The sequence below is a fragment of the Vulpes lagopus genome, chromosome 24 (genome assembly GCF_018345385.1).
Source record: "Vulpes lagopus strain Blue_001 chromosome 24, ASM1834538v1, whole genome shotgun sequence".
NCBI lineage: Eukaryota > Metazoa > Chordata > Mammalia > Carnivora > Canidae > Vulpes > Vulpes lagopus.
Genome location: NC_054847.1, coordinates 2,407,481 through 2,422,895, shown reverse-complemented (window position 1 = coordinate 2,422,895; position 15,415 = coordinate 2,407,481). Strand labels below are relative to the sequence as shown.

General features: G+C 38.0%; 1 protein-coding gene across 4 annotated transcripts in view; it reads right to left on the bottom strand.

Moving 5' to 3' along the window:
• The window catches only part of SAP130 (Sin3A associated protein 130), an 83,352-nt gene that overhangs the window by 44,929 nt on the left and 23,008 nt on the right, over positions 1 to 15,415 (bottom strand). For all 4 annotated transcript variants that reach the window (XM_041739878.1, XM_041739877.1, XM_041739879.1 and 1 more), the window contains 5 exons: positions 9,683 to 9,830; positions 9,440 to 9,530; positions 9,138 to 9,242; positions 4,348 to 4,489; positions 1,304 to 1,425 (listed from right to left, as the gene is read on the bottom strand). In XM_041739878.1, the coding sequence (XP_041595812.1) occupies positions 1,304 to 1,425; positions 4,348 to 4,489; positions 9,138 to 9,242; positions 9,440 to 9,530; positions 9,683 to 9,830 (608 nt within the window). The remainder of the gene's footprint in view (positions 1 to 1,303; positions 1,426 to 4,347; positions 4,490 to 9,137; positions 9,243 to 9,439; positions 9,531 to 9,682; positions 9,831 to 15,415) is intronic.

Sequence of the window (15,415 nt, the reverse complement as noted above, 5' to 3'; positions counted from 1 at the left end):
CATTACAATAAACCTTGGGAGGGGCGCCTAGATAGTGTTCAATTGGTTAAATGTCTGACTCTTGGTTTTGGCTCAGGTGGCAATCTCAGGGTTGTAAGATCAAATCCTGTGTCTGGCTCCATGTTCAGCATGGAGTCTGCTTGAGACTCTGCCTCTCCCTCTGCCCCCACCCTCACTCTCTCTCTCTCAAATAAATAAATCTTAAAAAAAATTAATATATAAGCCTTGGGGAAAGTTCTGTGGAAAAAAAACAACAAAAAAACCCAATGCAGAGATTGAGGAATCTGTCTCCAAAGCTATTTAAATACCTTAGGATTTGGAAGTTTTAGACGAGCGTTGTCCAATGGAAACATAAATCATATGTGCAATTATAAATTTTCCAGTAGCCATATTAATAAAGTAAAAAGCAGGACAAATTAATTTTAATGATATACTTTAACTCAATATATTTCAAATATTACAATTTCAAAAAATAATCGTTATAAAAATAATTAGTAAGCTACTTTACATTCTCTTTTCCATACTGTTATTTTCAAAATTCAGGATATGTTTTACTAATAAAACACATTTCAAATCAGATACTGAGTTCAATTTTTATTAGAAATATTTTATTTGTATTTTGATTCAATACAATCTACAATTTTCAAACAGTTTCATAATCACTAAGTTGTTCCAAACATATTAAAAAATTCTCTAATTTGAATTAAGTTAAACAAAACAAAACAAAAAACATCAGTTTTTCATTTGTGCCAGGTCCCCCTTTAAGTACTCAATGGCTTGATGGAGCCCTGGCTGCAGTGATGGATCACACAGAAGGGCAATGCCCACAATCTGGGCAATCTGCCTCTCTTATGCCTAAAGTGAGTTGAGAGTCTCATAGGAAAAGAAAACACAAACTGTGAAGAGTAAGCGCTGTTTTTTTCTGGATTGGCAAAAAGAACACTATAAGTTGGGATGCTAAGTGTAGAGCAGAACTGGACTAATATTAAAAACACAACATATCACAAAACAGAAGCCCCATTAAAGTACAGGTTTTATCATTTTAACTGTACTGCCACTTCAAAGTATAACAAATTGGTAAATTATCATCCTCAGGGTGGGATAAAAACCATACAAATATACTAATAAGTGGATAGATCATAGAGATGTGATCTAAAACCTTAAAGCTTCAGATTTTAACCTTATCTGAATCTGAAGACAGAAGGTAGTTATATCCATACTATAAATACCCACTCATCAACTTTGATCTCATTGCTTGCAAAAATTGGAATTTTAAAAGTTCTCCTAATAGCAGGGCTCATACCTGGATATTGTCGGATGGTGGACACAGAGCTGGTGATTGGGGTGTACGTGTGCGCAGCCAGTGGGTATGCAGAAGGTGGGTATGTTGGCAAAAAGTACTGGAACTGAACGGGAACAGATGGTCTATAGATGGAAGACAGATAATATGAAGCAAAACAGGACTATTTTCTTCTTCATTTTCAAATGATCCTATCCTCCAGATCCTCTTCACAACCTTATATGTCATGCCAACATTTCCTCAATTGTGTCTCAAAATAAACTGTTAGATCAAAGGACACACTTGAAGAGAGAGTATTTTTAAATGGGTATTTTAAATAACTACATCAATAAACATAAAAATACACACAGTAACAATGACCAAAGCTGACTCAAGAAAACTTAGTAATCAAAGGTTTTCTCTGCTAAATTCCACTTGAAAGACTCTAAGTTTACACTGTTTTTATTGGCAAATCTTATCAAACACATGTAAAACAGATAAACACAAACTTATACAAACTGATTCAGAAACCAGAAAGAGAAGAAACAAGATCTAATTTAACCAACACCGAAACTGGATAGGGAGAATAGGAGAAAAAATTATAAACAAATATCATTCTCTACATCAATGTAAAAATTTCTAAATAAAATGGAATTAAGTACTGTATAAAACAAAATACATCATGATCAGATACAGTTTACCACAGGAAGAATGATTCAATATGAAAATTTCTATGAATGTTTTAGATCCTATTAAAATACTAAAAGAATCCTTTGAAATATCACAAAAGACATACAAAATTATTTAATAGAAATTAACATAATACTATGTTAATTATACTAGAATTAAAGAAAAATTACTTCTCCCTTCCAATTTCTGACAGCATTCAATACTTATTCATATTATAAATACCTGAAAAATAGGAATGGGAAAAACTCCATTCCTCAATTTGAAAACAGCCAACTACTAAAATCTATACTGAAATTTCCCAAGAATTCCCATTCAGGAATAAGATAAGAATGTTCACTATCTCTGGTCTATTGAACATCACATTGGAAGATCAGGAACAAGAAAAACACAAGTATGCAAAATGGAAATGAAAAAAATCACTCATCCATCAAAAAAACTGTCCTTTTTTTTGTAGACAAACACCTACATAGGAAATCCAAGAGAATCTATAAACTTTTAGGCCTGTTAGGTGTGTTTAGCAAGGAGAGTAGACACAAAGACCAGTATATTAAAACCTATAAGGATTCCTACACACGATAATACTCAAACAAGAACATTTAAACATGGGGCGCCTGAGTGGCTCAGTTGGTTAAGCTTCTGCCTTCAGCTTAGGTCATGATCTCATTCTCTGTGAATGAGCTCTATGTTGGGCCCCCTGCTCAGTGGGGAGTCTGCTTCTACGTCTCCCTATACCCTTCCCCCTGTTTATGCAATCTCTCTCTCAAATAAATAAAATGTTTTTTTTTTAAAAAAAAAAAGAACATTTAAAAACGATCTAATTCTGAACTTACTTCATATGCACTATACTGGGTTCTCACTAGAGGAGAAGAGATACAAATATGGAATGGGGAAGGTAATGGGGTTATACTAGAAGTATCAGCATGTCCTAAAAAGTTTTGTTTTTTTTAAAGATCTATTTATTCTAGAAAAAGTGAAAGAGTGAGTGTGCAAGCGGGGGAGGGGTAAAGGGAGAGGAAGAGATCCTCAAGTAGGCTCCCCACTCAAGCATGGAGATTGAGGAGGAGCTTGATCCCATGTCCCCGGGATCATGACCTGAGCCAAAACCAAGAGTCAGACACTTCACTGAGTGAGCCACCCAGGCACCCCTTAAGAGTTTTTATTACATCGCATACTTCCTATCTCTGCCTGCTAAAAGAGCCTGGAAAAAATGACAATCAGGTAGCAATGAACAGAGCTAAAGCCTAGATCCTGGTTTCTAACTGATAAAAAGGAACCAGGGTTCCCTGGAGAAATGGTAGATTACAGGCTCAGACAATGTGCAGGAGGAGCTTGGAGTATGCTTGCAGTGGGAAGTAAGGTAGGGCTACAATATTTGGGACACGGAAAACCCACAGGAAATGGTCTGAAGAAGCTCCCAGAGATGATCTGAGCATCAAAATAGATGACAATAATGGATTATAATAATAAACTAAATCCATGAGCCCACACTCATTTAAAATTAAAATATATGGGGATAGATAAAATTTATTTACATAATTTATTACACTTACACCAACTGATAAGTGTGGAAGAAATGATAGTTAGAAAAAAAAAATCACTGTTTTGCAACCATCATACTGCAACCATCAACTTGATTCAGTGAAGAATCCTCAATAGATGGTAACACCACTGAGTGACAGGTTATTGAGGAATAGGGTATTTATAGTCTCAAAGTATTTCCACACATTAGTGGTTTACAAAGGAGAAAAATATATCTTTATAGCAAAAATCTGGCAAATATCACTTTCACTAGGTAATTAGTGCTGACTTGGCTAACAATGGGACATAGGGGTGGCATGAGCTCTCTGATATAATAACAGTGAGAAGAATGTATCACTTAAGTGGTATTTCCTTCAAAAATGTACAACCTGAATCTAACTATGAGGAAACAATCGAACAAGCGTGAACTGAAGAATATTCTATAAAAACAACTGGCCTATCTATACTCTTAAAAAAAAAAGTCACTATATGAAAGGGAATGGAAGGCTAAAGAATCATTTTAGTAACTGCACTGTGGTTATCGAGAAAGCCTTTGTTCTCTGGGGATGAAAATGAAGGTCATGTCGCTGCAACCCATACTCTCAAATCAGCTCAAAATCAATCAAACACAGAAATACACCAAACAAAGAAGCAGATACCAGCAGAACATCCATCAAAAGAAGAATGGCTAAATAAACATAGCACATTTTCATTAAACAAAACAAAAAATACGATTATTTTCAGGAGGAAATCTGAAAAGAAGTATATGTATACTATATTTGTGGGACATTTTGTGTTACTGAAAAATCAAAACAATTAATGACATAATGAGGTAGTGTAACTGGCACATTCCCTCCTACCTATTGTCACTTCGGGTTTCCATGGCCACAGGATTTGGAGAGGCCCGATGACCTGAAATGGGAATCAGGCTACTCCTCTCCGCAGGGTAATCAGGCTGGATCCGAGGAGAAGTATGTGTGATCTGCTGAGGCACCACCTTAGCTACAAATGCAAAATCCAATCACATTACCTCTCATAAGCTTTTATTGGCATGCCAAAACATTTTTTGGCCAGCAACAATCTTAAGAATGCAAACAGTAATAAAAAGCCTGGATCTTTAGTTTTAATCAAAATAAAAAAGGAAAGATAAGTACACATAAGGTTCAACTGAATTATTTCAATCCAGTAATCCACTGATACATTCATACTGTTATTTGTTAAAGCAGGGTTCAACATCAATTCTTTAACAAAAATACCAGAAATCAGGCCCCTTTTCCCTGACGTGGCTTCCTGGAGACCTTTTTTAAAAAGGAGAAACATTTTTAATTAAAAAAAAAAAAAATTCAAAAAAAAAAAAATTCAAAAAAATTTTGAATACTAACATGGCAAAGACCTTATTAGTGTTTATTCCAGGGACCATAGCTAATTAGTAATGAGTCATTTTAATTTCCAAGTCTCGGTTTCCTCATCTATGGGAAGGCCTTCTTCAGATAATCTTTTTATTTTTAAAATCCTTTCAATGTCTTGTGATTTTCCATAATACTTTATAGTAGACTCAAAATGACTATAAGAGTTTTCAAATCTAACCCGAGACTCAACTTTGCTTTCCTCTAGCATTTGCAATCAAGTTTTGTTTAGAAGGTACAGCTGAACTGGGACATACTTTACTGGTCTCACAGACCTAATTAACTCTGTGGGAGAATTTGGAAAGAAAAGCTGTGATCTACATTAGATATGTAGAGGGACATTAGATAGGTAGAGGGACAGCTACCATCTGTGTAAGACCCAAGTTACGCAATAACAGGTCCTTAAACACTGGAGCTAGGATGATGCCATCACATTACCCAAACTGCAGTGCACTGAACACCAAAGGTAAAGCCCACCATGATTCCCAGCTATTTCCTGAGGGAGGCAGCTAGAGAAGTTTCTGCAGATGATAGCTGGGATGCCCAATTCGACCACTGAGGATGACTTCTATTGGCTAAGGCAGAAGAAGCTGCCCTGACACATTTTCCATCAGTAGTAAGCAGAGGAGGAGTTGAGTGGGAAGCAATGAAGCCTTGTTTCTCCACTGTGCTCATAAAAGGTGGGAGAAAAGAACGTTCCCAATAGGAATGCACCTGTCATTTGGGAGAGTGGCTAACTACTGGTCGGTAAACCACACACATGAATTTATGTCTGTATCTTTTTTTCTAATTAAAAAAAGTCACACATTACCAATTACTTTAAAAAAAGTCACACATTACCAATTACTTAAAAAAAAAGACTTAAGTTGAACATAATGCCACCTCCAAAGATGATCCCTGTTTTCTGAATGTTATGATCATCTGATTCTGCTTTTCAGAATTCTGATACCACTATCATATGTAGTATGGAGAGTATGGAGAAAATAAAGATGGTATTGGAAATGAACCTTTATTAAAGGCAAAAGCTCTATGCTCATGGCTAATCAGTCTTTTTTCCCCCGACTCAACACATTCCTATTAGTAAAAATGGCTGAATTCAACATTTAATCTCACCCAGAGAAAGCGTTACTTGGAAAAAGCTGCTTAGGTGATTTTAATATATCCCCTAAACTGTCCCTTGAAAAATCAATGCTCTACAGTTAGTATCAGGTTTTCTTTCTCAACTGAGGTACCTTTGTACAGGGATGCTATAGTGATGTAAAAAGAAGTATTTGATTTAGTATAAAAGAAGAAAAGAAAACCAGAGCTTAGCCTGATGGAACTTATTTTTTTTTAAATTTTTTTTAAATTTTTTTATTTATTTATGATAGTCACAGAGAGAGAGAGAGGCAGAGACACAGGCAGAGGGAGAAGCAGGCTCCATGCACCGGGAGCCCGACGTGGGATTCGATCCTGGGTCTCCAGGATTGCGCCCTGGGCCAAAGGCAGGCGCCAAACCGCTGCGCCACCCAGGGATCCCAGCCTGATTGAACTTAGACAAAATTTATCACATTAAGTGGTGGAGGTTAAATCTACTTGGACACTTCTGTCAAGTGATTTTCATATTTAGAATTTAGCAAATGGTTAAAACTCAAAAACAGAATAGCTGGGAGTTATATAATACAATACCATAACTTAAGACAGGTAAAAAGTTGATAGTTGTAGCCCAATGAATACACATACTCCTGTCTCTTGGTACTCGGGAGTTTACTTCCACAGTGTGATTACTCAACAAGATGCAGTGACATTAATAAGAACTAATCTCTAATTATTTACAGAGAGGATTCAAGATGAAACCAGAGAGCCCCCCTATAGGGTACACCGCTTTCTCTTTACTGGTCTAATTTTCCTCATAGCTATAGATACGCCAGTGAGGCTGTTTACTATAAAAATGGCAAGAACAAGCCTGGCTCTGTCATCATAATGCTCAGGATAACTGATGACACTGTTAGACACAGCCAGAAAATGGTGTGAAGTGACAGTATGGAACAAGCAACAATCTTTTTCAACAAAAGTGCATCAGTGCTAAAATCACACACACACTCCCACCCTCTACCCCACTCTTCTTTTCACAGGAGGGAATTAGCCTTCCCTTCAGGGGGGTATGAAAGAAGAACGCTCTTTTTGATGCCAAGGTGCAGTGAGTGGTTACATGAGAAAGAGCCAGCAGCAGTGTTTTCACTGCTAAAACCCTACTATGGGGGCAGCCCCAGTGGCTTAGCGGTTTGGTGCCCCCTTCGGCCCGGGGCGTGATCCTGGGGACCCAGGATCGAGTCCTGCGTCGGGCTCCCTGCATGGAGCCTGCTTCTCCCTCTGCCTGTGTCTCTGCCTCTCTCTCTCTGCCTCTCTCTCTCTCTCTCTGTGTGTCTCTCATGAATAAATAAAATCTTTAAAAAAAATAATAAAAAAAATAAAACCCTACTATGGGGCTAGTTCCAATTTAAGGACAGATGTGGCTGAGTTATCTAAGAGGAGGAAGGGCTTCCTGGGTCCTGCCATCATTATGGAAGTGTCCTCCAAGTTTGTGCAGAGGGATGTGAAGCTGTCTTACATGGGAAAGAGGGAGGGAGGGAAAGAAAGAAGGGATGGATGGATGGATGGAAGGAAGGAAGGAAGGAGAGAAGGAAGTAAGGAAAGAAGGAAGGAAGGAGAGAAGGAAGGAAGGAAGGAAGGAAGGAAGGAAGGAAGGAAGGAAGGAAGGAATTACTTACCTGCAGGTAAGGTAGATTTCTGACAGTTAAGTATGTCAGTGTATCATCTTACAAAATGCACTCTTCTAAAATGGTATGAAAAATATGGCATGGGCGCTTGGGTGGCTCAGTCAGTTAAGTGTCTGCCTTTGGCTCAGGTCATGATCCCAGACCACTGGGATGGAGTCCTGGGTCAGGCTCCTTACTCAATGGAGAACCTGTTTCTCCTTTGCCCTCTGCCTGCTGTTCCCCTGGATTGTTCTCTCTCCCAAATAAAATCTTAAAAAAAAAAAAAAAAAATATATATATATATATATGGCAGCTTTCCTACGTCTCTGGGAGTAACCAGTAGACATGCTGTCATACAACCAAGGTAAAGCTAGCACCAGAGACTAAAGCTGGGGCTTGTGAATTAGAGAACAATGCTCTGCCTCAGAGGCCAGACTCTGCTTTGGAAGATGTGACAGTGAGATATCAGCCCCTAGGCGAGGGGTTGGCAACCTGTGGGCAAATCCTGCCTGATGCCTGTTCTTGTATGGCCCATGAACTATTATGTGGGTTCATACTATGGAGTGGTTAGGAGGGAAAAAATCAAAAGAACACTTCATGACACGTGAAAATGATATGAAATCCAAATGTCTATGTCCATAAAAAGTTCTACTGAAATACAGCCATGCTCATTTGTTTATATGTTATCCACAGTTCAGCAGTTGTGACACAGACCTATGAGGCCTACAAAGCCTAAAATATTTACTCTCTGACCCTCAAGGTTGTCAATCCCTGCTCTTAATGACTGTTGTTTGGCTGCCAGAAACTTTTCAAAGATTTTTTTTTAATATTTAAAACACGTATTTAAAAGGAGAAAAAACAAAGCCTGTAAGAAACTTTACGATATTCGTGAAATATCCTGAGGTCAGATGAGAGTCAGATGAGAACCTAATGAGAACCTAGGGTAATATCAGGGTAATATCATGGGTAATATCATGAGGGTCAGATGAGAGTCAGATGAGAACCTAATGAGAACCTAGGGTAATATCAGGGTAATATCATGGGTAATATCATGAGGGTTATCCCCTGTCCTGCTCTGCATTACTCCAGAGATTTTTCCTAAACAATCCATCAGTCTACAAGTTCTCTTCATTCCAGATCCTTGCTTCTTTCTTGCTTTATCTGTGGATCTCATCTAACTATGTCAGTGAAGTTAACTTACTTCTTTAAAAGACATATAGGAGAGATAAAATCTGATGAATGAGGAGTCAAAGTTGTGTTAAAATAATGTTAACTTGCAGCTCTCTTTTCCCGACTATGGTCAAGGCCAAGTCTGTATGACAAATATACTAAAAATGAAATTCAGTGTTGCTTTGAAAATCAACAATTTAAAAAAAAAAAAAAAAAAAAAAGAAAATCAACAATTTAAAAAAAACACAGCCCAATACTAGGCCTCTATATGAAGACCTAGTCAGAGGGGTTGAAAAATCCCTTTTAAGCGCTTTGTGAAGGCTGAAGGACACTTACCAACTGGGATGTTTGAGGTGGTCACAGCAGTAGCATGGGATGAATGTGAGGGCATTGTCATGGTAACAATTGTACTCGTGGGTGCTTGTGTGTGTGACACAGATCCTGAAATGGGAGAAAAAAAGTTTTTAACAATGGCCTCTACACACACTAAAGATTCTCAAAAACCTGAGAAAAGCTCTTGGGAAAAAGATAATTCTTCTAGTCTATTCTTTTTCTCTGACTGAAGCTGAGAAATGAAAAATTAGCTTACCACTCATGCCTCACACTTCCTGGCAGGAAGAGCAGGGTTGCTGACTTACCGGCCGTGGTTGCCGAAGGAATGGTGTTGGTTGCCAAAATAGGTGCTACTGTTGCTGCGGCTACTGGTGTGCCAGTACTGAAGATAGTTTTCTGTGGGGAAGACATTCCACAACACAGTTATCAGTAAGAACATTCTCACCTTGGTCCAATTTAAGAGCAATTACTGTCTTCAACACTGCAAGTTTTGCACAATTCCGGTTTTAACCCAGAGCCTCCATAGACGGTTTCACCTCTGGTTTTACCTGCGCCATGGTATGTAGCTGCTGCTTTGGCGTCCCTAACGCAGGGTGAGATGGCAGTGTGATTCTTGTTGTTACATCCCGTGACTGGGCAGGACGCTGAATACTAATTGCTGCAGATGGTGGATGCTGGATAGACAAAGTTGGCCGACTGAAAAAGACGGAAAAGACATGATTTCTCTCTTGCCTCTAGACACAATGCAGGCAGTCAAAGCCATTTACTGTCTTGGACCATCGTCATACAGTTCTATTTCTTTGGTCTGTAAGGTCCATGAGTGAATCAATGAAGTAAATGGCTTGTCGGGTTTCTCTCCTAAAAAGTCTTGTAAACCTTATTTTCAAAGGTATCAATATGTGCCATGAACCGAATCAATGAAACCTTAGTCATTTTCAGCACTCTTAGGGTAGTTAACCAACACTCTAGGACAATCCTGAGTAAAAATTATTATAGCCTATATGCTTCATTACGTAAACAAAGCTGGAGATACACACTAAGGTTTTCACATTATGAGGATTACAGACAATCCTGATTAACAGCACCCTACCCCATGGCCCCCAAAGCACTAACCTGCTCCCAATATCCCATTTTTTCTTCAAAAGTTAGTTATGATTGTTTAATGATTAAAAGGGATATCGATAGAGAAAGCATGTCAAATTAACTGGCAGCAAGCTATTGAAATTGCAACAGTGGCATGAAACGGTGACGTTTTAACAAAGTTGGCACCTCAAGTCAGAGGGGGAAGAATGGACTATTTAATAAATGTTGGGGAGCCTATGTAACCCTTTGGAAAAAATAAAATTGGATCCATGCTTCATGTATTACTACACCAGGATAAATAAGAGGATCAATGATTTTACAGCAAACTAAAAAGTACATGAGAAAAAGACAAGAATTCTTTTATAACTGCAGAGTGGAAGAGAGCTTTTTAATTACAACAGCTTTCAAAGTTCAAAAGCTAGGAAAGATTAAAAAAACTTGACTCTGTGAACAAATAAGCAAACCTACATAGTAAAACACACTACAAGCACGGTCAAAATACTCATAAATGAAAGTGTAATCTTTATGTAATAGGAGCTCCTTGCAGTCAACGAGAAAAGTAACAGCCCAATAAAAAAGCAAAGGATATGAGTAGCCAGTTCACTAAACGGAAAACACAAGTGGCCCCTTAACAAAGAAAAAATGCTCACTCCCACTCACAGGAAAAGAAATACAATTTAAAATACACTGAGGGTAGCCCGGGTGGCCCAGGGCGTGATCCTGGAGATCTGGGATCGAGTCCCACGCTGGGCTCCCTGCATGGAGCCTGCTTCTCCTTCTGCCTGTTTCTGCCTCTCTCTCTTATGAATAAACAAATAAATAAAATCTTAAAAAAATACACTGAGATGTCACTGTTCACCTATCAGACTGGCAAAAATCCAAAAAATGGACATCATACTGTTGTTCAAGCTGGAAGGAAACAGGCACTTCTAAGCATTCCAGAGGGAGAGCAAAGGAAGGCAACTATTATGTATCAAAAGTGTAACTGCATATATTCTCTTACTTTCGGGAATTTATCCTACCGGTGTTCTTATATACACAGATAATGACTAAAGTATAAGGTTATTTTCACTACAATATTTACTTAAGATAGTAAAGTACTGGAAACACCTTCAAACCCATTCACATATACTGTACTGCTACTAAAAGAACAATGAAATGGGAAACTTTTTAAAAAAATTTAAAATCCATTAGCCAACATATAGCACATCATTAGTTTCAGATTCAGTTTTCAATAATTCATCAGCTGCACCCAGTGCTCATCCCATCACGTGCCCTCCTTAATACTCATTACCTGGTCACCTCATCCCCTGATTCACCTCCCCTTCAGCAACCCTCAGTTTGTTTCCCAGAGGTAAGAGTCTCTTATGGTTTGTGACCCTGATTTTTTTCTGTTCAGTTTTCCCTCCTTACCCTTATGGTCCTCTGTACTATTTCTTATATTCTGCATATGAGTGAAACCACATAATTGTCTTTCTCGGACTTCTTTCAGCATAATTCCCTCCAGTTCCATCCATATCAATGTAAATGGTAATGTAAATGGTATTTCATCCCTTCTGATGGCTGAGTTTTCCACTGTGTGTATGTGTGTGTGTGTAAAACTTCTTTATTCATTGATCTGTTGAAGAACATTCTGGACTCCTTCCACAGTTTGGCTATTGTGGACATTCCTGCTATGAACATTGGGGTGCAGGTGCCCTTCGTTTCACTACATCTGTATCTTCAGGGTAAATACCCAGTAGTGCAATTGCTGGGTCATCAGGTAACTCTATTTTTAACTTTTTGAGGAACCTCCATACTGCTTTCAAGAGTGGCTGTACCAGATTGCATTCCCAACAACAGTGTAGGAATGTTCCTTTTCTCCACATTCTTGCCAACATGTTTCCTGTCTTTTTCTTTTCTTTTCTTTTTAAGATTTTATTTATTTATTCACGAGAGACCAGAGAGAGATAGAGGCAGAGACACGGACAGAGGGAGAAACAGGCTCCATGCAGGGAGTCTGACATGGGACTCGATCCTGGGTCTCCAGGATCATGCCCTGGGCTGAAGGTGGCGCTAAACCGCTGAGCCACCAGGGCCCTCCTGTTTCCTGTCTTTTTAATTTTAGCCATTCTAATTGTTGTAAAGTGGTATTTCATTGTGGTTTTGATTTCTATTTCCCTGATGACAAATGGGGAGCCTTTTTTCATTTGTCTGTTGACCATTTGTATGTCTTCTTTGGAGAAATGTCTGTTCATATCTTCTGCCCATTTCTTGACTGGATTATGAGGTTTTTGGGTGTTGAGTTTGAGAAGTTCTTTATAGATCTTGAATACTAACCCTTTATCTGATATGTCATTTGCAAATGTTTTCTCCCTTTCTGTAGGTTGCCTTTTAGTTTTGTTGATGGTTTCCTTTGCTGTGCAGCTTTTTATCGTAATTAAGTTCCAGTACTTCATTTTTGCCTTTGTTTCCCTTGCCTTTAGAGACATATCTTACAAGAAGTTGCTGTGGCCTAGGTCAAAAAGGTTGCTGCATGTGTTCTCCTCTAGGATTTTAATGGGATTCCTGTCTCACATTTAGGTCTTCCATCCCTTTTGAGTTTATATTTGTATATGGTGTAAGAGAATAGTCCAGTTTCATTCTTCTGCATTTGGCTATCCAATTTTCCCAGCACCATTTATTGAAGAGATGGTCTTTTTTCCATTGGATATTCTTTCCTACTTTGTCAAGTATTAGCTGACCATAGAGTTGAGGGTCCATTTCTGGGTTCTCAAAATGGGAAACTTTCTTTCTTTCTTTTTTTTTTTTTTGGAAACTCTCAATACATGCTGTTATATTTAAAGTAAAGAGAATTTGTGAATTAATTGAGAAAAAAGGATAAAAGAAAGAACTGCATTTGAATCTGACTATATTTAATGAACACTGGAAGGATATCCAATTAGTTACTACCAGGTAATTTAGAAAGGCAAAAGGGAAGGAACCTGGACAATGGTGGATGGGGGACAGAGAAGAGAGTGACACCCCTTACTACACACCTTTTTATGCTTTTATGTTTTGGAACCATGCAGATACAAATTAAAAAGAAGAAACAGGTAAGCTGAGCTGTTGAGGGTAAAAACTTGACTGGAACAGCACATGTCCAAACTAAGCAATGGTTTCATTATAGGGATTCTCTCTCAAAATGCTTTAAAAACAGACATGGCAGGATTATCAGTGAATAAAGTGTTCAAATGGAATGAAGGATGGTTTTCTCTCTGAAGAAAAACTAAATGCCTTATCATTCGAATTCAAAGGAAAACTGAAAAACTGGCTAGATACAACTATGCAACTTGGTGGAGCTCATTGAGAAGGCCTGCTACTAGAGACTGGATTTTTATGTTTTCCAGAATGAGCCATTTTCAAAGGCCCATTCCCTATGTTCACCCAAAATGTAAAGGACCTTGAAAGATTTCCCCTATGTGACTCACATCATATTCTCAAGTCAGAAAAAAAAAATCTAGAAACATAAAAACCTGGATGATCCTAAAAAGTCCTTTGGTCACTCATTTTAAGTCTACTATGCCTCTTCCACTAATCATTCTAAAAAGGTGGGAATGAGGAATGGATGTTCCCTGATAGTTTAAATGACCACTTTGAGATTTTGTTTAGGTTTCATTTTCTCTCTCCATATTATGGTAGAATCCAATTTTTATTATGAATAAATGCCCAAAGGTTATATCTAGAAACACAAAGAAGAAAAATACAAGCTCTGTGGCTATTCCACAGTTAGCCTTATCAGTCACCACCTGAGAAGTAGCATACTGGTTAAGATTATTGGACTAGATTAGCCTGTAGATGGTAGGCTGCTTCTGACCAGAATCTCTACTATCACAACTGAGAGTTCAAGTACTTCCGTGGCTCCTAAAATTACTGAAGATGACCATTACACCAGTTGTCGTGGGAATCCAAATGCATGCTGCAGCGTCACACATTTGGTACAATCCCTGTGGGATCAGCCTGTGGCAAATGGAGACTCAGACCTTGCTCAAAGTAACAGGATTCTGACCAATACTGGTCCAGTCAATAAACAGTAATTAGGACTTTGTTTTGCAGTCTGGCTTCTTCTCTGTATGCCTTCCACATTCTCTTCAAAGGTGACTTTAGAATAACATGAGAATGGGTATTTGCTGACAGAGCAAATGCATAAACTTGTCACTGCAGTTATGAGGATGTCTCTGCAGCTTTACCAGGTAAAAATCCATTTTGGAGACTAGAGTTTTAATAGTTGACAACCTAATACATGGACCACAGTGAGTGCTGTGTGAGACACCTGCACCCAGCACTTACAATAAAAACCATTCCAAGAGATACATGTATATATGATTAAGATAATGACAAAATTTAGGACAGATAAACTTAAATATAAAAATAATTTTGAAGAGCCTCATAACAAAAAATAATGACAACATTCAAATCATCAGGAAAGGGTCTCCTCAATTCACCTTAAATATATTCCTATTGAAGACGTCTGGCTCATACAGAAAATACCTAAAAAAAGAATATATTAAGTATTTAAATACATTTTTAAAGTGCTTTTGACAGCACAGACTATAGTACATGGTAGTCTTTGACTTTCATTTATCCTTAATAGAAAAAAACCCCAAACGTTTCTATAATGTATGTTACATTTTAATTCCTTTACATATATTAATATATAAGTACTCCTTATAATGACCTGTAAGGTAGATAATATTATTTCTATTTTCTCTTTTCCCCCAAAGATTTATTCATTTATTTGAGACAGAGAGAAAGAAAGTATGTATGCACAAGCACAGGAGGAGCAGAGAGGGAGAGAGATTAAGCAGATTCCTCGCTGAGCATGGAGCCCGATGCAGGGCTTGATCCTAGGATCCTGAGATCATGACTTGAGCCAAAACCAAGAGTTAGACACTGAACTGATTGAGCCACCCAGGCATTGCCATTTTCTAGGTAGGGAAATTGAGGCATTTACTCTTTGGCTTAGTACTCCACTTCTGCAAACAGACCTTGAAAGTATACCATCACAAACATGCAATAGCATATGCCAAAATGTCCATCAGTACATCTATAAGCTGGGGTACAACACAGCTAAAAGTATTGACTTGGAGTCATCTTCCGAATATATTAAGAGAAAAATGCAAGGTACAGAAAAGTACATATAAATGCAACAAAAGAATGGAAACAAAGAAAATGTATGT